The sequence below is a fragment of the Thermobia domestica genome, chromosome 9 (assembly GCF_964235325.1).
Source record: "Thermobia domestica chromosome 9, izTheDome1.hap1.1, whole genome shotgun sequence".
Classification (NCBI taxonomy): domain Eukaryota; kingdom Metazoa; phylum Arthropoda; class Insecta; order Zygentoma; family Lepismatidae; genus Thermobia; species Thermobia domestica.
In genome coordinates this window covers 116,306,264-116,334,233 of record NC_137462.1, presented here as the reverse complement: position 1 = coordinate 116,334,233, position 27,970 = coordinate 116,306,264, and the positions used below count along the sequence as shown (strand labels likewise).

General features: G+C 35.3%; 1 protein-coding gene across 4 annotated transcripts in view; it reads right to left on the bottom strand.

Moving 5' to 3' along the window:
- LOC145694956 (nuclear RNA export factor 1-like) overlaps positions 1–27,970 on the bottom strand; it is a 127,122-nt gene that overhangs the window by 30,231 nt on the left and 68,921 nt on the right. For all 4 annotated transcript variants that reach the window (XM_081771766.1, XM_081771765.1, XM_081771762.1 and 1 more), the window contains 6 exons: positions 17,180–17,266; positions 13,569–13,670; positions 11,091–11,229; positions 10,536–10,717; positions 7,363–7,475; positions 1,565–1,601 (listed from right to left, as the gene is read on the bottom strand). In XM_081771766.1, the coding sequence (XP_081627892.1) occupies positions 1,565–1,601; positions 7,363–7,475; positions 10,536–10,717; positions 11,091–11,229; positions 13,569–13,670; positions 17,180–17,266 (660 nt within the window). The remainder of the gene's footprint in view (positions 1–1,564; positions 1,602–7,362; positions 7,476–10,535; positions 10,718–11,090; positions 11,230–13,568; positions 13,671–17,179; positions 17,267–27,970) is intronic.

The window sequence follows — 27,970 nt, the reverse complement described above, 5'->3', positions numbered from 1 at the left end:
ACAAATCCAGCCAACCAAAACACAGGGACAGATTAAAGAAAAGGAGGACAAAGAGAAAACGATAAAATAATGAAATATTGCCAGTTTCTTCCATACAAGGTGATTAGTCGGAATCACTTGTGTTATGAATATGCTACAATAAAATATTATTTAAAGATCCACATTTTTATTTACTAGCCCTGCTCTATGTTATACCTAAGTTTATGAATTTTGATAAAGAACTATTCTTAAATCTCCCTTTCTGTTATCTTCTGACTTCTGTGAAATACACACACGAAATAAATTATAAGTGCTATAATATTTTGTCATCAACTATGAAAGTTTTCAGAACAGAAACTGTTTGTGGTAGGGGTTAGATAAAGTAATCAGCCATCAATTGGACAGACACATAGTTATTCACTGAAATGAATAAAGAAAAAGAAGCATTCTAATCATCTCCTCTTTGCTGTTCTTCATGTTCGAAAAACTGTTAAATGGTCCCTCGAGAACCCACTCAACCTTTTTTTTAAATTGTGAATTTGTTTCAATTTTAAATCAGGGTATAGATATTGCGAAACTACATTTTTGAGCCATGGTGATCAAAAACAATGTAATTAATGAATTCAAGTAGAATTACCCGTGACTGGAATGTCAATTTCTTGTTGCGCTTTGGTCCATTATAGTATTTGTAATTATATTTTCACTAATAATACATTAAAATCTCTGAATGATGGACACCGATGAGACAAGATTATTTGTTCGTAAATAAGATGTATCCAATACCCAGAGGTTACATAAATTTAGATTACTCACAGCACGTATGGTAATTGTATGAAGCACACAGTAAATATATTAGTTGTAAATGCAAATATAGGTTAATACCAAAATACTATCTTCAGTATTCGACTTACTGGAGTACTTTCGAAATAAAGTGAGAGGAGAAGTATTTCTCGTTTAAATCTTATGGTAAAACTATGTTTGTTTTTCGTGTTTTAAGTTGCAGGGAAAGATGTAAGTTTCAAGCGAAATAGGGAAGAAGTTTCGCATACCCTTCCTGGACATTCCGACTTTTTTTTTTTTTTTCCTAACTGAAGGTTTTCCAAGATTTCCAACAGAAATGAAGGGAAAAAAAGAATTTCAAAGTTCAGCTTGCAACTATTTTATATGATGGTTCACGAAGTCGTTGATTTATGATAAAGATATTTTGTGGAGATTGGATTTTCTATCTATTGTATTGTATCCCAGATTTATTTTCAAATTGCATAGAGCGTTTTCTGAGCTACAGAACTATGAGCTGAGAATAACTGCTGTCCGTTATAAAGCAGCAGTTATTACTAACACGCTGAAGGAAAAGAAGACTTTCCGTGTTCATATCTCAACGTCAGGTAAAAGGGGAGGGATTTCTCCCATAATAATACTTGTATGTAATTTATTTTTGCCGAGACAAAAACATTTGGTCATATTATAGGGTGTCAGTTAAGGAAGGCTTGACTCTATGTATATATTATGAACCAGGACATTTTTCGGAAAATTACCTCCACACAGCAAAAAATGTTATACACATAATACTCAGAAACAAACTTACCAAAGCTTTTATTTTAGGAAAGCGCAGTTTCACCTCTCTGAAAGACAAATCGTGGAAACATTAATATGTAAAACTTAAACATTAAAAATTATACATTTTTTCTCTGGATTGTACACTTCATTTATATTACTTGTATACTACATTTATTTTGGAGTATCCCGTGTCAGAGAACTGAAGTAATGAAATTACAGACGTAAAAAGTACACTATTTTCAGCACTTCAACTGCTCTCGATACTGAGAATAAGATAAACCAACATGTTAGAACAAGTCGTCTAAATATAGAAAATACTTTCTGATATGTAACACTTGTAAACTATTATCAAGACGTTAGTAGCTCTAAAGCATATTTAGCTTGGAAAACATCTTTCTGTTAACAAATTTAAGTAGCTTTGATGTGAAATCACTGAAAACAAACATACTCCAACAGAGATCGAAAGAAGTGAATATACAGTTGAACATAAACTCACGTGCAAATGATTAAAGAAAACTTCCATATTTCCTTGAAAAAACAAGTGTGCCATCAACTGTGTAATCTTTTACAAATATATCGCGAGAGACACATTTTTAATAATTAAAATATCACCATTTCGATGCACAAATTAACTTTTTTTTTCTTTATTTCCAAAATGAATTACTGTTTGTTTTTCCTCACTCGTTGAAGTATACACAAAACCGCATCCTCATAACTTTATATCATTAATGAATATTAGTTTATATAACTAATATAGCCATTTGTAAATGTATTATTTTATTTACTGCGTCTAATATTTAGTTTACTACTAACTGTATTGTTTTGGTATTCCCTAATACTTTCCTTATCAGAGTTGGATAACTCACATGAAAGTCACCTCATGCACGTTTCATTTTGTACAAGATAACAATGATTAGGGCAAACACTTGATAACTAATTTTCTTGAACCTGAATCCTTTTCTTCTGAAGTTTTTTGCTTAAAAAAAAAAAAAAAAAAAAAAAAAAAAAAAAAAAAAACTTACGTAGAAAATTTTGTTTAAAAATAAATAAGAAGCAATTTTGCGGTAATTTGTAGAAATTTTGCTTACTTCTACTACGCCCTTGTCACGATGCTGTTATAATCTTAATTTTACGCTAAACAGTATTTAAACGTTAAGCTTAGATGACTACACACTTCTTTACGATGCTGTAGAATTATTCAAAACAAAGCTATTTACATTACATAATAAATATTTAATCATCTAATAAAACAGAACCGAAAGAATTATATTTTTGATTTTTTTTTCCAGCACACTGTCTTGACCGAAATTCGTCTTCAACTGTTTCTTATTACATCTCTTCAAATACCGTACAAATACAGTGAAGTCCCGGTAATCCGAACAGGTCTGGGAGGAACATTTTATTTTTTATTTATTTTTTATGGCAAAAATACGCAGTTTTAAGAAATTAATTACTAAAAGGATGAAAACGGGTGCATGTTTTTTTCTAGAACAGCCTTTGAATAACCTTTTCTTGAATAATAGGCCCACTTAGGGAGTTCTCCTCTCTCCGTCCTGGATAAACCAAACGAAAAGTGTTTCATCAACTTTACCGTACAGGAATTTCTTCACTGTGTGTCCTTTTTAAGAAAAATGAAATTTCTCAGTTTTACGTCCTACGGTTAGGCTAAAGGAGATGGTGATGATGAGAAATGAATGAAATGGTGAAATGAAGAAAGTGGGAGGAAACGGGAGAACCCCGAAAAAAACCACGAGCACGGTGTTTGTCCACCACAAAGTCCACACGGTGCGAGCTGGGATCGAACCAGGGACTCCAATCATTCTGTTTTTAACAGTCCGACAGAAGAAATAGCACAATATTGTTCAAGCTTTGCACTTTTTTCACCAGTCACAAATTGTAGTTTTGCCAACATTTAACTCTGTGAGAATTTAGTGAAACTTTCACCGTTATATAAAGCGTCTAGTTTATCTTTAAGAGCATGGGTTGTATATTTATGCTTACTTGCCATAACAATCGGCTCTCGCACTGTAATACGCAAATGCTCAAAAGAGAGGGAACAATGTTTGCACTGAGACAACAGCTAACAAACTACCGACAGCTGCAGAGTGACCTACACAACGATAATAATACTCCTAACGGAAAGATTTGTAACTACTGTACGTACTGTACGTGGATAAATTAAGGCATCATGTGTTTCCAACTTTTTAAACATATTTTCAGCACGGTACATATACTGTAATCAATACGTTTTGAAATGTATTACAGCATATGTATGTATTACGTTATTACGTATGTATTACAACATAATAGACCCGTTCATCTGCTTCAAACCGCAAATTTACTCTTATTCCAACTAATCCGAACAATCACGTAATCCGAACAGGCTTCGGTCTCAATTAGTTCAGATTCAGCGATTGTACCATCTGACGTATATTTGAGATTTATAACAGGATCTTAAAGTCCCTACTAAAAGTGCGCAAAATATTTACAAATTAGCATAAGATCGCTTGTCTTTCTACAAAAGCTTTCGCGTAAATTTTTCATAGCAAAAGACTTTCAGAAAAATAGGATTCAAATGCAAGGAATTACCCTCATTAACTGTTTGACCTAATCACTCTTTCCCCTGAACGCGTAATACAAAAGGCTGACCCGTCTATGTGTGTCAAATTTTAAATCTTCACCCCTGTTCCGAATGATTTAAACAGCAGAAGAAAGCCAAAGGCCTATCGTATCGCGCCTAGTTCACGTGTGTAGTGTGTACATCACGGCTCCCACGGTGAACCGGTTATGGGAAGGCTACGTCGTAGCACTTTCCGAACAAAGTTTTAGGTGACACAGATTTAAAAACAGAGCAAGGATAATGGATGTCCATTGGGGTCAACGACCTTTAAGAACATAAATAATCGACGTAAAACATCACGACATTTCAGTACTTTGTTCACTCATTACGGGAAGTAGAAAGCGACCGTGTTCTGCTGTGACCTGTAGCGAGGAAATTGCATCGAATGGCAATGCAGGAAACCCGTCCTACACAACGTATGATGGTAAGACGAATGCATGTAGGACAGTCAACTGTGAACCGCAACCGACGCGGCAAATGAGAACTCCGGATGGTGTTTGAAAGTTGTGGATATGTCCTTACTGCAGCTCATCGCAAGAAGAGAAAGACCTACTGCAGGTGCCTCTATGAACGACATCTATTCGGAGAAAGTGGACTTAACTAGCAGACTGTGGTGAAATTCGAGCCGTAACGTACACTCCATGAGAACCAAAAACCCATCTTGACTTCATCCGTCAGTACAAAGCAAGTTTCACGAAGACATGTCTAGTTGTCGGGATACTGCTATGAAGGTAACTTAATTCGGTACGTGCTTAAAAACTGCAAAAATCAACTCCGCATTTTACCAGCAACATATCCTCACACCAATTTATACAGATCTCCCCGTTTGTATGGAAATGCAATAAATCAAGTTCATATGCATATGGATAAAGCGTCGCATCCCGTTCTACACAGAGATTTCTGGAACAGATGGCGGCATCTAGGCTATTCTCTTCCAGGACATACCAGTGAAGTCATCTGATGCCAGTCCCGTGGATTTTTGTGGATTTGAGCTATTGGAAAGAGCACTTGCATTTATCGTGATACCACTGTCCGTGGTCTCTGGAAAGCCTGCTAGAAGGAGTGACTCAAGATTCCGTGCCTGTACTTTAACGGAGCCTCTACAATGCAAGTTACGGTACACGGCTTCTGCCAAGACACATGGTGCTCACATCGAGGACAACCAATAGTGGTCCCGTGATTTTTTCTAAGATTGGCGAGACGTCAATATCAGACAGAGACGGATCAATGTTCTGTAGTGCAAAATGAAATTTGTATCTGCGCTGTCCAGACCTGCTGAGGAAAATGTCATGAAACACAAAAACAGTTAATAGTACATTGAATATTAGACACAGTAAACAAAAGAGTTTACAAGTTACAATACGAATAGTTTACACCAGTGGTTCACAACCGGTGTGTTGCACAGTTCCATATGGTGTGTGGCGAAATTTTAGAATTCAAAAACACGCAACATTTAATATTTAATCAAATTTTAAGACAGACTGCAGCAATCAACGTCTCCAGCGACAGGAGCAATACTTACTACTTAACACTTATTTATTACTTTTGCTTATTTACTTAACGAGATCTGGTGTACAAAATTTTTTTTATATTCTGTGAGAGATTTTTCTGTGTGTATTGGTAGTATGAAACAGAAACGAAATTTTAAATCCCATTTCTTGGCTTGCTTCTTAATAACGAAGAAAGTAATGGCTATTACTTCTCTTGAAAAGAATACTGAATGTGCACGAACTGTAAGTGCGGGTTTCATGGTATTTAATATGATCATACTTCGCCTTTTAGGGAACCCTTCATTGAATTCGTAATTCGACCGCGAAGTTTTGTGACGCATGTATATGAATTTCAGTGTCTCCACTGCTTCTGAACTGCGAAAACTGACGACAACAGTTTGACAGAAAATAAAAATTAGCTGGTAATGATTAACACTTATCTTTATGGTTAAGTGATAAGTGTTAATCGCTCTTTTAGGGGCTTAAGATACGAATTCTCAAACACAAAATTCACAATGGTTCTCTAAAAGATATAAATTGATGTGACTCGCATTCGTAAATCTCCGGATGTAGCGAAGGCACTTGAATTCGAAGTTCACATCTGCAATCTTGCTGAACGCTGCCTCTTTTTCAAACTAATCTTATTTGCTTTGGAATTGTTTTTAGCTTATTTACGTACGTTTTTCCTGTAATTGCAAGTAATAGTATATCCTTAGTACGTGGAATATGGCCATTTTACTTTCAATCATATTTTTTCATATCCCACTTGCTTTCCACATAATTTTCTCGATGCTTCTTCATCACTTACAATCATGAGATGATATTATACTATTGAAGCATGTACATTACTATTATTATTCTTTCCTATTAAACACGGACCCATGAGATAATAGTTGATTAACTGGGAAGGGTGGTTTATTGTATCTAGTTACCTTACAATGGCTACCTATAATCAGTAACTCAGGTGCAATTACACAGAATACCAACAAATGATATTCTCTGACAATCCGTTTGTGGCGCCTCTTATCTCTACGGATAGAGGAGAGCTGTATCTCTTATGTCATGGACAGAGTATCACACGATGAAGTTGGACGGATACTCCTTCTTACTTCTGGGTTTATATTACCTCCGTTAAGAATGGAGCCCTTACGAATCACGATAATTTGCACCACTTCAAAATGTCTAATTCCAGCAGACCAACATCAAGCACTTATAACAGTGAGATCAACCACCACCACAAGTGTCCAACATCAGGGAAGTTACAACTTTCATTTGTTAATTTTGTAAAATTCGTATACGTCATGCTCAAAAATGCTGCACATTTATGTTTTTTCTTTCTCTTTTTTTAAGTATTGTACTCTTATTCACTAGTGGAAGTAAATTAAACAGGTGCGAATCACTTTCTACTGTTTAAGATATTATTTCACGCTAAAATATATTGTTTTAAAGTTTATATTGTAAGTACTGTTGTTAAAATGGGCCTTTTAAAAGTGAGGGGAATGAACAGATTTTATATACTTCGAACTTCAGGGAGACTACGACAGTTATTTCTGAAACCTTATAGTTTTTCAATATGTTCTTCTGTTCGTAATCATTATCAATTGAACCATTTCCGAGCGATCCAAGTATTATTAATCTATACTGATTTATCAATTATTTCACAAATCTCATACTTTGTGTGATGCTATTTACAGACAATGTTGAAGTGAGACTTACTTTATGTACGTATTTCCATCTGAAAACGTACTACACAACGGATTTCCATCTAAAATTAATTCTTGAAGTAACTTCAAACCTTCTAAGCAATCTAAAGTGCCCATATCTTTAAGCTGTAAAAGAGAAACAAGATATTACTACAAGGAAATTATTTTTTGTGATAATAACACTAAGTAAACATTAAAAAATGTAAACAGTCAAACGTAATGTTAAAAAATGATCCATCTGCGGATGTTGTTAGTTTCTAATTACAATGTTTTAATTAAATTTCCATACCCACATCAGGGACATACATAGGACGTCAATTAAATTAAACACGCGGATCAGGGACAATGGGGGGGTCCAACATGTTCGATCCAAGAGAACAAGGGTAGAAGAAGAAGAAGAAGAAGAAGAAGTAGTAGTAGTAGTAGTAGTAGTAGTAGTAGTAGTAGTAGTAGTAGTAGTAGTAGTAGTAGTAGTAGTAGTAGTAGTAGTAGTAGTAGTAGTAGTAGTAGTAGTAGTAGTAGTAGTAGTAGTAGTAGTAGTAGTAGTAGTAGTAGTAGTAGTAGTAGTAGTAGTAGTAGTAGTAGTAGTAGTAGTAGTAGTAGTAGTAGTAGTAGTAGTAGTAGTAGTAGTAGTAGTAGTAGTAGTAGTAGTAGTAGTAGTAGTAGTAGTAGTAGTAGTAGTAGTATGCTACTACTAACTGAGGCAAGCGTTACCTAATTGGCTATTGTGTATCTTTCGGCTTGTAAAACTTGCCGGATTTTGATGAAACTTGGGATGTGCCTTTCTTTCACTTGAAGAAATAGCCATATTGTTCCGGGTTGAAATCCATCAAGCATGAGGAGGGAGGGAGGGAGATAAAATTCACCCGTGTATCAATTTTACACTTGTACGTAGAAGGTAATTTTCCCACATAATAAACGTAAAAGTTTCTATATTATGACAGATCTTATAACTTTATGCTGTTGGATATATTCCCACAGCTTTGGGTTAAAAATCTGCCAAGAATGAAAGTATGAATTCTCCCACCTCATTTCAAAGATACTTTTCATTAGAAGTGCTAGATTTTGGCGTACTCTGTCGCACATTTTCTATGAGGCTTCCCAATCATCCCCTCTGCAAGGACTTAGAATTAGTAAAGAATAAAGTAGTGAATTTCCCTTCTTCTCCCCCCGATTTCTTTTAGAATTCCACAATATTTTTTTTTCAAAATTCAGTCGGTTTTGATACAATGTAAATTTTCTTTGACTCCTTTCCGTAATTCTTAGTGTTTTGGTATTAAAATCAATCACGAATGAGAGATGAATTCAATCCCCTTATATGGAATGTACTTTTTCCTCCCCCTCCCGCACTTGCTTTAAAAAAAAGATCCCACAATAATTTCTGTTACAACTGTCTGATTTTGGTGCAGTATTGATAATGACAAAATCAATGATGAAACTTACTTGGACTCTTGAAACTAGCAGAAAGAATTTTATATAATCTGAAATTACTGCATGAAATTCTAACTTGATAAAATTCAATTAATTCATATTGTTAACGGTTTAACCGTATAAAATGAATTTTTGAACATAGTTAGCACTTGGATTGATTTGTTTTTAACACTACACTTGATTGAAATGCATATTCTACAGGGACAAGGGACAAGGAAAAGCTAAATTTTTCGTAAAAAATAACGGCTACATCGTTTGAAATGAATTTTTGAGCATAGTTAGGACTCGAATCAAGCTGGGATTTTATGATTCCACTTTCAGTCAAATATGCATTCTAGGGGGTGAAATGAGAGTTCAAATATTTTCCAAAAACCTGATCTTTCTATGCGAGGAACGGGCATTTGACCTAGTTATTTATATTATTATATATCCATTGGGGTGCCAGTAGTATACAACAATGATAGGATAACAAAATATGAAAGCTGGAATCGAACCTCGATCTTCTGCTTGCCAGGCAAATGGGGCAATTGAAGCTTTGATGCCAGAGTAACGCTTCTTTGGTAACTTTGCAGTTTTCCTTTTACTTCCTCTAATGCTTCATCGTGGCTAAGTGGTTAGAGTTCTCATTTTCAGTTCGAAGAACAACGTTCAATTCCGAAAGGGAGTTCATGTGATCTGGATCTACACCAAACAGTAAATTAATATTTTACACAACATCTGTACTCAAGAGACGCTGAACTAATGACAGGGCGGAAACAAGAAAAGCTAACAGAACAAAATATTCCCTCCCACAAAATGCAAATAGAAACAAGCACTATGTTTCTTGAATATGTTGAAAAACATATTGCACTTACCATATGCACATGTTGTCATCTAATTGAGGACATAACCATTCGGTCAACATATCACGGAAAATTAATCCCGTAACAGTTTCTCCATTAAAAAGAAGGGAACGTGAACTTTTCTCGTGACACAGTCACTTTGGGGGGGAAGGAGGATCTCGAACTAACTCAACAAACTCATGTGAATTTTCCGCCTCCCATATAAGCACATTGTATGTGTTTACTTCTCCACTCACATGGACTGTCGCCTCGTCTGTAAAAACTGGGTTCTCGGAAAAGTTGTCATCCTCCTCAATTATGAGCTCTTGCATATTAATGCAGAAGTTATTCCGTGCACCACAGTCGTCGGGCGTTGGTATTAATAATAAAAACGATGGTTGTAACCCTTGAAATTAAACCTCGTTTCTACAAAGCACACGGAACAGTATCAAAAATAATTTATGATTGAAGAAAGACATTATGGGATTGGCTGTAAAAGAAACAAATGTAGATACTTAATTTTCACGTAACTCGTTACAAGCAGAAGTATCTTACAGTTTTAACCCAAAAACTAAACTTTTTTTTTTTTTTTTTTTGCACTTTACGAGTATCCACGTGTATACAATATAAAATCTGGTTAGTTGTTCTTCCTGAAATCGAAATAATAAGTCTTCTTTCTTTATTGTTAATGTTGAACTGTAAAATTTGAATGTATTTTGTGAAATTCTCACGGGGATCGACGAAATAATTGAGGTTTCATTCACATTTTGATTTGAAATTCATTCTGTTTATGTTTCGAGCTTCGATGACGAAATAGTTTGGCTTTCTGGAATTGAGCAAAATGTACTTAAAATCACATACAACACGATGAAACATTAAAAACATCAATATAACTTGTAGTACTGTTACTGTATAGTGTCAAGGGGCGACTTACCATGTTATTTCGGAGATTAAGGCATTTGATGCTGGCAACTGATTTTATGACAGGTCCAAATTGTTCCAAAGAGTAGAGCTTGTTATCCGATAGATCTAGAGCCACCAACGACACAAAACGTGCAAATACATCTTGGACAATTTTCTGATTCATGAGAGATGGATAAGCAATATCAGCATAAGCTGCAAACATCATGAAAGCAAGAAAATAGAAATTATATAAAAATTTGACATATATAACTAATCATTGATGATAATATTACTGCAAACTAAGCTCTAAATAACTGCAATTATAACCAATGTTCCAACTGACATTACATTACCTGGCAGTTTTGATCTTTAATTCTAAACTTTCCAGCTACTAAATAACGCCAGATTTAAGATACTTCGCTCTTCTTCAATGAATGACTATGTATAGGAAATTATAAGGATAGTATAAGTAATACCAAAGAAAAGACATACAAGGCAGAACAAAAAATGTTACGGTCAAGTAACTAGATTGTACGCACACAATACACTCGCAACATATAAATAATATTTTTCCTTAATTACTCACCTTCATCCATTGCAAAATGAGACAAATCTAGTAATTTCTTTTGTGCATTGTATCTTAGCTGAATCACTTTTGTAATAACATCTTTCAAAAAATAGTATGTGTATTTAGGGGCAGGACAAGGATCCAATTTTACAGTCCACTGGAAATAGAAAAAAAAAATAATGATAATTATTCATCGTCATATAATCATATTTATTCTACTATTTCTTGAATATCATTTGGTGGTCTACGAATCTCTTTGTTTTGACTTAAGAATTATGTTCCTTAATATCGCCCATTTCTACGAAGAAGAAAATTACCTCTGAACTCCCATTTGTGGCTCAGTACTTTCTGTACGTGTGGTCCTGGATTCGATCCTAGTGGGGGTACTCAGAATCAGATACAAACACGAGCAGTACTTTCGGAGTGGTTCAAATTAACTTTTCGCATAACGTAAGTAACAGGTGCCCTCTTATATAATCTTGGTGCTGAAACAAACTCTTTTTCAAAGAACGTCATAATCGCTTTCTTTTCCTGTTCTTAAGAATCCCCAGTATTGATTTTTTCCTCCACAACTTCTGGTAACATTTACCCACTAGTCTCACGTTTCACCACACAAATTTTCCTGATTGTTCTCCAAACCGACATTCAAAATGGTTCCATTGTTTTACATAGATTAACGAGATATACACTTTTAAAGATTCACAAAAGATGTTCTTATTAGCGGTTTCTTTAGCCAAGCCTATTCTTGTTCACACTTCAGGTTTCCACTAATTATGTCAGTAGATATTAAAAACAGTTATTTTACAATTATCCTTCCAACTTTTACGATTTACATAGCTTCCTTCGTTTAAATCGCCATTTCTCTTATTTTCAACATTTTCTTCTTATATTTTAAACAGCTTTCCGTTCTGTTAAATTTTGAAACATTCTGTTGACTGCGTTCCAGATTCCGCTACAGAAACAATATCTACAAAACAAGTATGCTTTAGCGTCATATCCAAATACCGTCTGCATTATGTAGACCATTTTTACTACTACTTCTAAACAGATATTGAATAATGTTTGTGTAGAGTAAAATCGCTGCTGTCGAATTAATTTTCCAATTCCACTTTTCTATTTTCTTTCTTCTATTCCATTCATTCATGTATTAATTACCTTACCGATCTTTATTCCTTTCAACTTTTCTTCATTTTTTCAGCACTCTCATCAACACACCTTTTTACTTGGTCAAAAGCCTTTTCTAATTAATACATACTATTACCTATCCTTTTCTTTTCTATAACCTTTCACCAATTATTATAAGTAAGTCAACAGCGCTCCTCGTCAGTTTTTCTATTGTTTAGACATTCTCCTGTTCGATATTCGAAATATAGCTCGTCGAACTAGTAAATAATTATTCTATATTCTTCATATCTTTACGCGTCACTTTTCATTTTTAACAGAGCTTTTGAGATATATAAAAGATTCTGTCATTTTCCAATTTCATATGTTTCAGAATAATTTTTTAAAATTTTTTTCTAAATTTATTTTGACAGACGTATTATCTACTCCGATTGCCTTCTCCTTTCTTATGTTGCTAAGAGTTTAATTGAACACTTCAACACGTAAACCCTTTGTTACGTTCACTGGATGCACTTAATCTTTAAGCTGCGCGACAGTTTTCACTTGAAATCATATTATTCCTCAATATAACTTTTGCATTTACATGCACTTCATTCTGCTTACCATCTGCTCTTACAACAAATTTTCTACTTTCATACTTGTTCTTTGTTTTTATCTATTAACATTGATTTCACTTCCCAATGTTGTTCATATTTCCTTACTCTTATCTAATTCTTTTACGGCAGGAATATCCAACCATTTTAGGATTTAAGCTACTTGCTATTTCTGAAAACACTGGCGGTCTCCTTATGTGACTAGTTCGCTAGGGGGAACCATAAACCAATAACAACGATTGATACAGACAGTATGGTACAGACCATTGGAGGCTACCTCTTGCGACATGCAGGTCAACGCATCGGCTATCCCTGTTCTACGTTGATATTTTCTTACTCTATCTCATTCCTCTATCTTTCTGCATTTTATCTATAATAGAAAATATGATTACCTTAAACAATGACATTTCATTTTTCATTTAATAATGATATTACTTCTTTATTGCTGGCTTTAATACTCACTAAATTTTAATTTTTGTTACTTACTTTTTATGATGCCTTAAAGTATAAAACAAAATATTTGTAGGATTATTTTAATCATTTTATGTTAAAATATTTACATTTATTTATTTATTTTTTCACATAAATTTATAGAGCAACAAGTAGTAATAGCATTAAGTTCGGAAGAAAAATATTCTACAACCTTCTCAAGAACACTGTTACAAAAAAAGACAATAAAATGAAAGGTTTTTTAATAATTTGTTTAAAGGTTATTAAAAATGTATTACTATGCATTTAAACATATTTTTTTATTATTTTAAATGCAGTACAAAATACTTACGGTTAACCCTTCCGATGATAATTTAAAGTTCTTATCAATAATTGTTCCTACAGCCGAGGCACAACACATGGCAAAATAAGCGTCAGGTCCTTCCAATCCATACTGGAAAGACATAACCAAATAAACACGATTAACAATATGAAACAAGACAAAGGGCCTGTGACACATCCATAAGGTATCTGGGCCATAACAACCGATTTTGATGAAACTTTATAGACTAATAGAACACCTTGCAAAACTAATGTAACTAGCAGGAATTTGTCGAAAAAGCTGTATTTTCTGAGATACAGTCGATTCATTAAAGATGACATTTGTCGTGATATCTCGAGAACGGCTCCACCGAGATCAAGCAAACTTTGCAAGCCATAGTAGATACATAATAGCTTTAAAACGAAATTAAAGCGAATTGTCTGCACCTGCCCAGAATGTGCAAATAATTATGCGCATGAGCATATCTCGAAAACGTGAAGACTGCGATATATTTTTCCCTTACTTAGTTTGAACAATATGACGAGTATAACATAATGCAAGAAAAAAACTAGGCTCAAAGGCGACCGTTTTCAAGCAATTGAAGTGAGAAGATGTTGAGGCTGTCTACCCCCGGACACCCGCCTCTAGTTACGCACTCTGTCTGGCTTCTCAGTCATACATTTCCATTACCCTGTGTAGAAGTCATATAGTTAACGTTAATAGTCGCCATATTCGGGTCGTAGTGATATCAAGTACTGTAAGTCATCAATGTTGCACAACAGTAACACAGTATTAAGAGAGCGTAAGGATAAACTATCAGGCCTATAGTCGCGATCTATTGAAACTAGTGGTAGGCACAAAAACAGGTTTTCCGCTTTTTAGGAAAACCGGGTTTTGAAAAGTTTCAAAAACCCGATTTTTCACCGAAATCGGTTCGGTTTTAAACGAAACCGATTATCCGTTTTCTACAAAGCAGGTTCGGTTTTTCACCGGATCCGGTTTCGGTTTTCTTCAAACGCGGTTCTGGTTTTTCTCAAAATTGGTTCTATTTCTGACCAGAATAGTATCCGTTGTTCTCCGGAAATTGATTCCGTTTCCACAGAAATAGTTGTTTTACAAAAGTTTTCATAGAAATCGCTTTTGGTGAGAAACAGAATCGGTTTTTGGAGAAAACCGAAACCGGTTTCAGTGAATAAACAGAACCGGTGTTGAAGAAAACGAACCCGGTTTCGGTGGAAAAAACCGGTTTCGGCGAAAAAACAGCAACGGTTTTGGGGAGAAAACCGAAATGTCGGTTTTCGGTTTTTCTAAAAACTGGTTTCCGGTTTTGTGAAAACCGGTTTTGCCCATCCCTAATTAAAACCAGGCTATACTTTTTTGTGACGAGATTTCACGCGACGAGATGAGACAACCCCAAAAGGTCTCGTCTCATGCCACACTAACTATATATAGGTAACCCTATGGCCTATGAATTTGCAAGTTTCTTTGATGCATAGATGCCTGCATCACACTGTCGTGTTCCAATAGACCGCGACAATAGGCCTGATAGTTTATCCTTACGCTCTCTTAATACTGTGTTACTGTTGTGCAACATTGATGACTTACAGTACTTGATATCACTGCGACCCGAATATGGCGACTATTAACGTTAACTATATGACTTCTACACAGGTGTAATGGAAATGTATGACTGAGAAGCCAGACAGAGTGCGTAACTAGAGGCGGGTGTCCGGGGGCAGACCACCTCAATATTTTCTCACCTCAATTGCTTGAAAACGGTCGCCTTTGAGCCTAGTTTTTTTCTTGCATTATGTTATACTCGTCATATTGTTCAAACTAAGCAAGGGAAAAATATATCGCAGTCTTCACGTTTTCGAGATATGCTCATGCGCATAATTATTTGCGCTTTCTGCGCAGGTGCAGACAATTCGTTTTAATTTCGTTTTAAAGCTATCATGTATCTACTATGGCTTGCAAAGTTTGCTTGATCTCGGTGGAGTCGTTCTCGAGATATCACGACAAATGTCATCTTTGATGAATCGACTGTATCTCAGAAACTACAGCTTTTTCGACAAATTCCTGCTAGTTACATTGGTTTTGCAAGGTGTTCTATTAGTCTACCAAGTTTCATCAAACTCAGTTGTTGTGGTCCAGACACCTTATGGATGTGTCACAGGCCCTTTAAAGGATTTTTATGATTTATAACTTATTTTATGTTTCAAATGCATTGCCTATACACAATGTCACAACTCAAAATCGATTCAATGTAAGACTAATGCCATTACAAAATCTATCGAAATTGTCAGCTCAGTTTGACTGCAAAAAATTATATAGAATGTTTCAACATCTTTCATATACATTAATCATCTGCGGCAATTTTGGGAGCAGCTTACAGGGACAGTAACCCTCCACGCTGTTCACGGCTGTAATGATGAATTAATGGCTAGAAAACAACTATCGTTATGATTAATCATACAATTGTTATTATAGGGCTCATAGTGGTCTGGTCTCTTGTAAATAGTTGAAAAGTGACTAAAAGCACACGAAAAAGTGACCAAAAGCACATGAAAAGTGACCAAAAAGAGACCAAAATCTCATCATGCCCCTTTTTCCCTTTGTCAATTTCTCCATCACCTCTCTCCTTGTTTGTTGTTTTGTTTCATCTTTACTTCTTCTTTTTGAGCTTTCTCCTCTCTTAGGTTTTCTAAGTATGCTTTGTAGTTACGGTAAGCAGACTTAGCAGATGTAAGAAACTTCTGAGTAAGTGGAACCAGTTCTGGCTTATTTCCGAATTTCTTCATCCCAGACATTATATTTAACTTAGCATTGAGAGTTCTCAAAGCCATGAAATATTCAATTTCATCACCTACTCGTAAGAAGAACATACAAGAAGCATAACACAAGACGAACATGATGAACCACACAAATACACACACACAACGTTGAGCGAAGCGTTAACTATTACGAGAGAAAACTAAAAGAATATTATGATAGAAGAAAGAATAGACACAGAAGGGTTCTCAACCCCACCTTGAGAGCTTAAGCATCCACCAACCATCCACTGTGCTTTAGAAAAAATAAAAGCTCAAGTGAGAATAAAGCTGACTGTTTCACATGTGGCAACAAGCACTGAAGCTTTCAGAAGAGTAATGATTAACAAGTTTCTGCCTTTTTCCATTTCTTTTTATAATATTTTTTTAGAAAACTGCCAATGCAAAACAAATCACACGCGAGTCACTTTACCTCCTAAAAAAAAGTAACTTTTAGTGATAAATTTCAAAAAAAACTAACTTTTAGTGGCCAACTTAAAAAAAGTGACTTTTAGTTAAAAAAAAAAAAGTGACTCGCTATGAGCCCTGTTATTATTAAAGAACATGATAAAACAACTGGATCCTAATGTTCCCAAATAAATCTGAAACTCTTCCATATCCCCTACCGTTCTCACGCAATTACAGCCACCGATTAGAATTATAAACTCATAAAACAGAACACAACTTCATTTAGTAAAGCTAAAGTTTTCCCTTGAACGTTTACTGTTAACATACTAGGGATAGTATAATGGGTTATATCTGTATTTTGCAATTATACACTAACACATCAACAATAAATAAAGTACATAAAATGAATATATATATACATACACCGAAAGGAATTGGTTGTGCAGGTTCCAATGCTTTCAAAACAGACGAAAGAACATACTCCTTTTCATACTGCGCTCCACGCACAATCTATAAAAAGAAAGAAAAAAAAGTCATGACAAGAAGAAATATACTATTTTTTAAGGACGATAATATCGTTTACGATATTCATTTCACATACTCCAAATCTATATAAGACCAATCGTACAAAGTGATCTTGTCCGAAACTATTCCCTTGAATAGGAAATTGGCCGAACAACTTGACTTCAATTTTCGTCATCTGTGAAGTTTATAGTCCGATGGGTATGATACATTCTTTTGGTGTCCTCTACTAAAACTTCATATATATATTTTGTCCTAGCTTATGCTCCAAACATCCCTTAATGAATCTGGGTATCGAACAATGATGATTTTTTACCCAAATAGTAATTATTTGTCGTACCTCCATTGATACTACACAGGCGAACTCTTAAACTTTTAGGTATGGACAGCCGGATTCTATGTTTGAACGCCATTAATACTTCTACAGGAGAACCATTTGAAGTTGAAGAAGTTATATTCCAAGGTACATAGTTTAAGTGATTCAAACAATTTTGAAATTGACTTTTCGTTACTAGACTACAATTTTTAAAAGCCTTATTTTTAAGTAGCTTTTTAACTAACTGTACAGCCTTCTCTCCCACACCATTACTTTGAGGGTAGTATGGCGGCAATTCAATTAACGTTATATAATGTTGGCTACAAAACAATTCAAACATTGACGATGAAAACGGAGGATCATTAATGCCCGTAACAACCATAGTTTATTTCTGGCGGTACGCAACGGTATGACATACCGGCATCTTTTTCATTGGTATTATTCTTTGTTTCGACGGTAAACCCTCATCACCAGTTATAGTATATCATAAGTACTTTATATTTTGTTTGAAAAAGTAACTTATTTTTGCGTACATTCAAATTGTATAGTTTGAATTTGTCTAGCACAGCCGTAGTTGGAAAGCAGCAATGCTGAAATAATTGGTCCAAATAATTACGTCATCTAAATAAGTAGCAACTTGACAATTTATTTATTTATTTATTTATTTATTGTCTTCAACAGAGAATATATTCTCCAATTACAGAAGACCTGTACAATATATTTTACAAGTTTACTATTGTAATAGATTTAAAAGAAAAATAATAAAAAAAAAGTAATAAGAATATAGATAAATATATACAATTAATTTTGTAACAAACTATTTAAAAGTGAAATAGCTACAGTAGCAGAAATACATGAAATTAATACGCTTATACATAAACATGTGAATATGCTTTTAGGAATTCATAAAACATTTTGTCGTAATAATTCACAATAGGTTCGAAATGACATATTAAAATCTAAATACGGCAATTTTTGTGATATAATATTATATGTTTTGCACATTCGGATCAATGGTGAACTGCTGTAATGCTCCGTTCTAGGTGTATCATATAATAATAAGCACCTCTGTCGATTATTAGCCATTTTCGTGTTAAATTTTAATAGTCCCAGAAACGAACTGTTATCGTATATACCTTTAATCAGTTTGTATAAAAATATTTGTTCATGTAGTTTTTGTCTATTAGATAATTTAGTATAATCAAATTCATTTAGCAAATGCTGGTATGATATTCTATGTCTTGTAGCTGAGATGTGGTATTTCCGGAAATATAAATAACGTAGAAAACGTTTCTGAACTGCTTCTATTTTATTGGAATGGGAGAATGTAGAAGTTTTCCATATTAAGGATCCGTATTCCAACTTACTTCTTACTAGACTATTAAATAAAACTTTACTAGTATTAATAGTTCTAAAGTTTGCAGCGTTTCTGATGATAAAACCTAATTGTTTGTATGCACATTTAACTATATAATCCAGGTGATTGTTAAACGTAAGTTTTGAATCTAATATTACACCCAAATCTTTAATATAATTTACCCTCTGAACTAACTGTTTATTAATTGTATATTGAACTTCCGGGCTGTGCTTAATATTACTAAACACAATATAATTACATTTCTTAACATTAAATTGAAGTCTATTTCTTACTGACCAGTTATACAATTCATCAATGTCCTGTTGTAGATATAGGCTATCTCTTTGATTATTTACTTCGATAAATAATTTAATATCATCTGCGTACATTAGGCAGTTGGCATATTTAACAGTATTAAATATATCATTAATATATAATATAAAAAGAAGAGGTCCAAGGTTGGATCCTTGAGGTACTCCAGTATTACATCTATATTCTACGGACTTAAATTGTTTGTACATCACATATTGCACTCGATCCGTAAGGTACGATCGGAAGAGTTTTATATATTGTGAACATAATCCAAATTTATCAAGTTTATCCAATAGTATTGTATGATCAATCTTGTCAAATGCTTTGGAAAAGTCAAAATAGACTGAGTGGACAGATGAACGCTTATGGAAAATAGTATATATGTATTGAACATAATTAATTAAATTTGTAATTGTAGATCTGCCAGGGTAAAACCCATGTTGAAATTCCGAAATATGTGGTTTGACATGCTTTAGAATTCGATCAAACAAAATTTGTTCAAATATTTTTGCTGGTGCACATAATATTGCTATAGGTCGATAATTTTCAATTACTTTGCTATCTCCTGATTTCAAAACAGGACATACTCGAGTTGTTTTCCATAATGTAGGGAAACAACTAGTTTTTATAATCATATTAAAGATGGAGCAGAGTGGATTCATAAGTAGTTCAGAGCATGCCTTAAGTATATAAGGAGGTAATCCATCAGGTCCACCAGCCTTTTTTGGTTTAAGTTTCTTTATAGCAATTCTATATTCATTGATGGATACACTATTTAAAGTTAAACTATGAGAAACAAACATATTATCACTAGTGGGCCAATCCATGTTATTGGGGGAGGTTTCATATACAGATTGAAAGAATTGGGCATACCCATCAGCTATACTTTTACCAGTTTCCAATACATTATTTTGATATTTTAGTATGCTATTATTATGTCTCATTTTTCCCTTTTTATTTTGAACTAAATTTTAAAAAGAACGGATATCACATTTAATGTCTTTTTCAATTTGTTTTACAAAATCAGAGTATGCAATACTTATCATTTTCTTTAATTCTCTCCTGATCTGTACGAACATAAATTTATTATATTCAGAAAATTTTGACTTTTTTCTATAATATTCTTTTAATTTTAATTTATCTATAATATTCTTCGTGAACCAACATGGATATTTCTTTTGAGTATATATCCTTTTCCTGGGAACAGTTACATCAAATATTGAGTTCAAAATCTGATAAAAGTTATAAACTGCGTCCTCTACATTACAGGAGGTACTTACAACGTTAAAGTTAGCTTCACTTAAGAGTTTATATAATTGCATAAAATCCGCTCTTTTAAAATTTCGTTCAATAATATATTCTTTTTTATATAGTTAATTACTCTTTCTTGTTTAATCATAATAATTAATGGAGGATGGTGTTTATCCGGTTTAACCATTGGGTCATTTTCTTTGAAGATTTCAATTCTTTCTTCAAAATTCGATAAAACTAGGTCAAGAGTTCTATAATTACAATTCCTAATATTATTCAGTGAACACAAACCAGAAATATTCAAAAAATCTGATAGTGTTTTGTAACAAGTTCCTCCTGTTGTAAGATCATACTTAGAATCAGTGATTAAAGGAAGATTAAAATCTCCTATTATAATTACATTTTCATTAAACCACTCGTAATTTGTTTCAAATAAATTATAAAAAGATATATAACTTTCAATTTTAGATGCAGGGCAAAAATAAATTCCAAAAATGTAATATACTTGGTGGTTTAAAATTATTCTAACACAGATAACTTCATTTTCATTACCCAGATCAATTCTATAAGAGCTGATATCCTCTTTTACTGCAATCAGCACCCCACCACCTCTTTTGTTTAATCTATCAGTACGATAAACTTTGTAAGAATCAGTAAATAATTCATTATTTGTCGTCTCGTCAAACCTAGTTAATAAATCCTGGAAATATTTGAGTTGAGTGATTTTAGTTTAGCAGCGAGGCTATATGAGACGTGGACCTACTGATTAACGTGGAATCCGAAACACATGAGCTCCCGCCGGGAATCAAACCTGGGTCTCCCACGCCAATGGAAATATTTGAAGTGAGCAACTCAAGCCAAATTGCACTTTTTATTAATATACGTCCGATGGTGTATTGATCACAAGATATTTATGTGAATTTTCTTTAATTTCTAATTGTAGACACGTATTCTCTAAATCTATCAGAACAAAGTTATTTTGACCCGACAGCTTGTTAAGAGTATTTTGTACTTTGGGTAGTGGAAAACATTTTTCGGGTAGTGATTAACGGTTTGCAGAATACCAAAAAATCGAAGCTCTCAATCTTTTCTTTACCACAACCATAGTCATGGCCCAATCACAGTATTCAACCTTATGTAATACATTCAACTGGCACATTTTATCCAAACTTTATTTTAGTGAATGTAACAGAGCGTCTGATATTTGATATGGTTTCCTAAAATTGGAATTATATTCAATCCTAACGAAACTGACACTTTAAAGCCCCACACAGAATATCAATATTTCCGTAAGAGATTTTCATACTATTTCAAAATACTCTGTTGTAAGTTTTACTCTGTTACATCGTTATGTCAGTCGCTTATCTGCATTAATTGTTGTCTCCATGAAAGTGTTAACTGCTATAACCATTCTCTCTTCAATATGCGTAATGAGATATTCTGTTTCTAAAATAGCTAATGGTAGCTGGAAACTTTTACCTTGAAAAGGAACATCAGTACTTAACCTTCCTACAATTGGAACTGAGGACGTATTTGCATTATGTAGCGTATTAGGAAATGAGGTGATTTGTTATGTTTAAACCATGTTTTGCAATACTCCAAACTTATTGCTGAAACCACAGGCGCAGTATACAACATAAATATATGAAATGAAATGAAATCGTTGAGTTTTACGTCCCACGGTAATGCCGGTGAGGCTAAAGGAGACGGTGATGGTGAGTAATGAATGAAATTGTGGAATGAAGAAAGTTGGAGGAAACGGGAAACCCACGCACACAGCGTTTGTCCACCACAAAGTTCACTTGGCGGGGGCTGGGATCGAATCCGGGAACCCAAACACCAGAGGTGAACCCTCTACAACTGAGCCACCGCGGCCCCTAACATAAATATAATGAGCTGATTATCACCAACGTGTACTTTTAATGCCGAATGAAAACTTTCCCGTTATCTGTTGCGTTGTAGGCTCAAATAACCAAATTGCGCCAACACTGACCAAACAAATTTAGTCACGATGGGTGCAACAATTTATAATAATACTCCAAAAATTCTGATACTTATATTCCTCATAAATATTATTTATTTCCTTACATCAAAAAATGTAACTTTCGTTTTTAGTGAATATACGGATTGAGGGGGAGGGAAGCATTGTCCCCCAAAGCATCACCTAACTTTATTATTATTAAATTAGGAATTCACATTCTCAAACTCAGAAAGGTTACTTTAAGTAGAACCCAGCTTCTATTTTAAACAATGTATACAATAATGCAAGCAACACTTAACATTAGAACAAATTGATTATGGTTAGCTACGCCTCTAATATGAAACTAGTACTTGCCACGAAAATACCCAAAAGGATAGGTACTTTTCTTTTTTTCTTCTGAAATGAAATAAAATCTTTTAAGTTTTACATCCCATGGTTATGCCGGCTAGGTTCGAGGAGACGGTAATGATGAGAAATGAATGAAATGGTGGAATGAAGAATGTGTGAGGAAACGGGAGAACCCCGAGAAAACCAACGCACACGGTGTTTGTCCACCACAAAATTCACTTAGCATGAGCTAGGATCGAACTAAGGATCCTGTGCAATAGAGGTGAACACTCTACCACTGAGCTATCGCGGCCCTTTTCTTTCTTCCGAATTTGGTCGCGTGTAACCTACGACTTTCTAGTCAATCTCTCTTTTTCATCTTACCAGAATCTCTTCATTCTTTCGCTTTTAACTTTTCTCTCCTCCCCTGAAATTACTAGTTTGAGCCTGTGTTTAGGTGGTTTCTCCTCGAATGTCTTGATGTTAGCTCGGCTTTTGAACTCCTTCCTATTATGGATCACATCCGCTGTAAATCCACTCTATACCGTGCCTTTTCTACCTACTTATTTGTGGCTGTTCGTTCTGTGATGTGCTTGAAAATCTTCGTCAATCGATTCTCGTTCATTTTCATTAGATGTCATATAATTTTAGCCCTCGTGTTTTCTTTCAGTGTACCTGTAGAAGTCCTCGTTTTTTCTTTGCTTCCAAATTCCACCTGTATTTGTGGTACTAAAACTTTCCTCTCCTATTTTTTCGAGTTCTAGCTGTTTCCCTATTTTATTATGTCAAGACACTCCTAAGCATACAGATCCTCTGGTTTTAGTACTATGCTGTAGTGTCTGAGCGTCGCCACGTAGGAAATTGCTGGTTTGCTTTACCTATTCTGGGTTAACATGAAGACCATTTCCAATTTTATAGCTTTTATCCTGTTTTCCTCTTTGTCCAATCCGTTGGATTGTATTCATTCTCTCATAATCTGAGTTCCTCTGTTTTCTTGGTATTTCCATGCTTCATCGTCAAGTGTCTCTCCCCTTGGTGTCTGTATTCCACGTTCCGTCTTCTCATAGGATACTCTGAGGCCTGCTTTCTCAGTGATTTCGAGGGAACTATTTAGGAAGTTTCAGGTACTCTCTCTCTTTTGGGTTAAAAGGGTGAGATCATCAGCGAAAGCCAAACATTTAATTTCTAGGTTCTGGCCTTTCCTCCCGAAATGTATTTCCTTTATTCCTCCCACTTGCAAGGTTTCTTCCAATATATTCATGATTTTCTCCAGAACGATGTTAAAAACAATTGGTGACAAGCTGTCCCATTGTTTGTCTTCTGTTTTTATTCTAAAAGAATCAGAAATTTCTCCGAAGACTTGACGTGCGAAATGGCGTCAGTCAGGGTTTCTTCTTCAATTCCAAACTCCTTCATGCTATTAAATAGTCTGCCTGTCGATTGAGTCGTATTTCTTCTTGAAGTCGACAAATAATACTACAGTGTTCTGGCTTCTCAGAGACGTGTTCTCTGAATACTTGTACGCACGAATTCCTTTTTCTAAAGCCAACTTGGTATTCACCAATGAGATGCTTTGCTTGTTCTTCAACTGTTCAGCAGGGCTTTGGAAACTATCTTGCATATGATTGGTAGTACAGAGCAGTGTTGGGCCAATTTCAATTGAATTAACAATTAATCTGTAAATTTAATTGTTAATTGCAATTAACAATTGAAATAAGTAATGGTTAATTGTTAATTGCAGTTGGCCATTGAAAAAGGAGAATCAATTGCAATTGATTGAAAGTAATTGCAATTGAATTCTGTAATTCAATTGCAATTGAAATTAATTGGCAATTGATTTCCACAGCAATTACTTTCAATTGATTGATCAATTGCAATTGATTTTCACTGATTAATTTTCAACACTGTAGTTCAGAGAGGGCGTGGGGCAATGAAAACTTTAGCCACGACCAATTGACTCACCACCCGTCGTGACCCACGACCCACCGTGACCCACTCTGACCCACCATAAACCACTCTTACCCACTGTGACCCACAGACGCACTAAAACCCATTGTCATCAACTCTGACCCATGATTCATGCCCTCTTCTCTACTGACTAAAGAGTTTAAACTTGTAATAAAACAAGCCTATAAAATTATCACTTATCGGAGTTTGAATTTCTACGACCAATCGCTCAAGCACCGCACTAATACAATAACGGCGGATCTGACCTTTCTAATATAAAATAGAGTTTGTTCGTGTGTCTGTCTGTCTATCTTTGTGCGGCCTGTGGACCGAAACTTTTCAAAATTTGGTCACGGGTAGCTTGGTCTAGGAACCAGACCGAGACGAAGAGGTTTTTTTTTTAATTCCTTACTAGGGGGTCTCCAGGGAACGTTTACCGGGACCGGCCTGGGAACCAGAAAAGTCGACCGAGAGTTACCAAATTTTGGTCAAATATACCTTGGTCCAGGTCCCACACCAAGGAAAAGCGTTTTCAACAAAATTCGAACCAGGGGGTCTCAGGGGGGCGTTTACCGGGACATGTAAAAGTAGAACGATATCAGTGTCGATTTCATAGTTTTCGCGGTCGCTGAGATCCATGATGAAACTCCGATCGTATTAACTTCCAAATTCACCGTGTTCGGCTGCGGGCCGTGGGTCAACGGGGGGGGGGGGGATACCGAAACGTAAAAGTAATCCAAAATGACCGATATTAGTGTCAAATCCATAGTTTTCGCAGTTGCTGATATCAATGGTGACACTACCATTAGCGATGACTTTCAAATTCATCCACCGTTGTATGAGGGCCTTGGGTCACCAGAGGGGGGAATTCCGAGACATGTAAAAATAATCGAAAATGACCGATATTAATGTCAAATCCATAGTTTTCGGGATAGCTGAGCTCAATGGTGAAACTCAAGACCGTGTTTACTTTCATATTTAGCCCCCATCAGCTAAGAAAGGGGGGCATTATAAAGGGGATCACGAGACATGTAAAAATAATCCACAATCTCCGATGTCAAATCCGTAGTTTTCGCGGTGGCTGAGATGAATGGTGATACTTCCACAGGCGTTGACTTCCAAATACAGCCCCCATCGGCTGTGGGCCAGAGGCATTGTTTTTTTCAAAATTGGAACCAGAGGATTATAGGGACTTTTACCGGCATATGTAAAAATTAGTAGAAAATGGCAGATGTTAGTGTCACATTCATAGTTTTCGCGGTATTGGTTGGGGGTTGGTGGGGGCCAGAGGAGATTTTTTCACAATATGAACCAAGAGGGTCTGAGGGGTGGTTCACCGGGACATGTAAAAGTAGTAGAATTTGTGTCGAATTCATATTTATTGAGGTTGCTCAGACGTATAGTGACACCCCTGATAGTCTATATGTTCAAATTCAGCCCCCATCGGCCTTCCCAATGAGAACACATATACGTTGTTGGATATATATTCACACAAAATATATCCAATTTTAGAAATGTTTCTTAATTGATCTCCCGTTGTTCAGTTCGTTCACATTGATATTTTATCTGATCCATGCGAAGAACGGGCATAACAGTTAGTACGAAATGGTAAAGTGTTTGTTATGGAACAAATTACAATGAATTCAATTATATAGATAATAATTATAATTAATAAGTATTTCCTTGTTGAATTATAAATACTTTTCAGTGGAAAACTGAATAAAATTTAAAAGTCCCAAATCAACGTAAAGTTGACCAACGTAAAGGAGAAATGTATAAAATTTTCCATATAATTAAGCTTACAAACTTAAATGGAAATTTAGCTTAATTACATGGAATTTTTTTGTGTCGTTTTGTGCGCCTATTTCCTCGTTTTCTGCGTCACCGGAAATGGGTCAATGTTATCCTACAAATATGTCGGAACAAGTTAATGCTGTTCCGTCAGGAACGATTTCGAGGTCGTTTCCTTCACATCATCTTGTGCGTGTTTTCTACCGTTTTGTAAACCTATTTCCACGTTTTGTGAATCAATGGTAGTGGGTCAAAATGGGCATTCAATGTGGGAAGAAAAATGATCCTTTCTCCCACCAGTATCAAATTTCAAGGTCGCTTTTTTGCATTGTTTAGTGCATGTTTTTACCGTTTCTGCGCATATTTTCACGTTTTGTAGGCCAACGAAAGTGGGTCAAAGACGACCTACAAATATGGCAGAAAAAGACATTTATTCCACTTTCAAGGTCCATTTTGACCCTCTCCCACTGATGCACAAAGCGACACAAATCATGCATAAAAAATGTGAAGAAAACGACCTCGACATTCGATGGTGACGGAACAGCATTAAGTTATTCCGCTATACTTGTAGACCATTTTGACCCATTTTCGTTGTCGCACTAAAGTGGAAATAGGAGCACAAAACAGTACAAAGCAGGCACTATACGATGCGAAAGAAACGACCTCCAAATTCGATAGTGGCGGAACAATGGCTCTATTTCCTCACACATTGATGGACCATTTTGACGCATTTCTGGTGATGCTCAAAACGTGGAAGTAGGCGAACAGAACGGTACAAAATAGGCACTAAACGATGCGAAAGAACCAACCCCGAAATTCGATAGTGGCGGAACAGTGAGACATTTAACTCCCACTTTAAAGCCCCGTTTAACTCACCTCGGGTGATGCACAAGACGAGAAATAGGCACAGAAAACTTAAAAAAAAAAAAAAAGGCACTAAACGATGCGAAAGTAACGATCTAGAAATTCGATAGTGTCGGAACAGTGGGTCATTTTCGTCACACCTTGGAGGCTCATCTTGACACACTTCTGGTGACGAACAAAACGTGGAAATAGGGGCACAAAACGTAACAAAACAGGCACTAGTCAATGCGAAAGGAAAGACCACGAAATTTGGTAGTGGCGTAGCAGTGGGTCACTTTCGTCCCATCTTGGAAGCCCATTTTGACCCACTTCTGGTGACGCACAAAACGTGGAAATGGGGCCACGAAACAGCACGAAAATTCAGTAGTCAATGCAAAAGGAAGGGCCTCAAAATTCGGTAATGGCGGAGAAGTGGGTCATTTTCGTCCCACCTTCGAGGCCCATTTTGACCGTCTTCCAGTGACGCACAAAACGTCGAAATAGGAGCACAAAAGGGTACGCGGTGTGAAATTAACGACCTCGAAATTCGATAGTAGCGGAACTCTT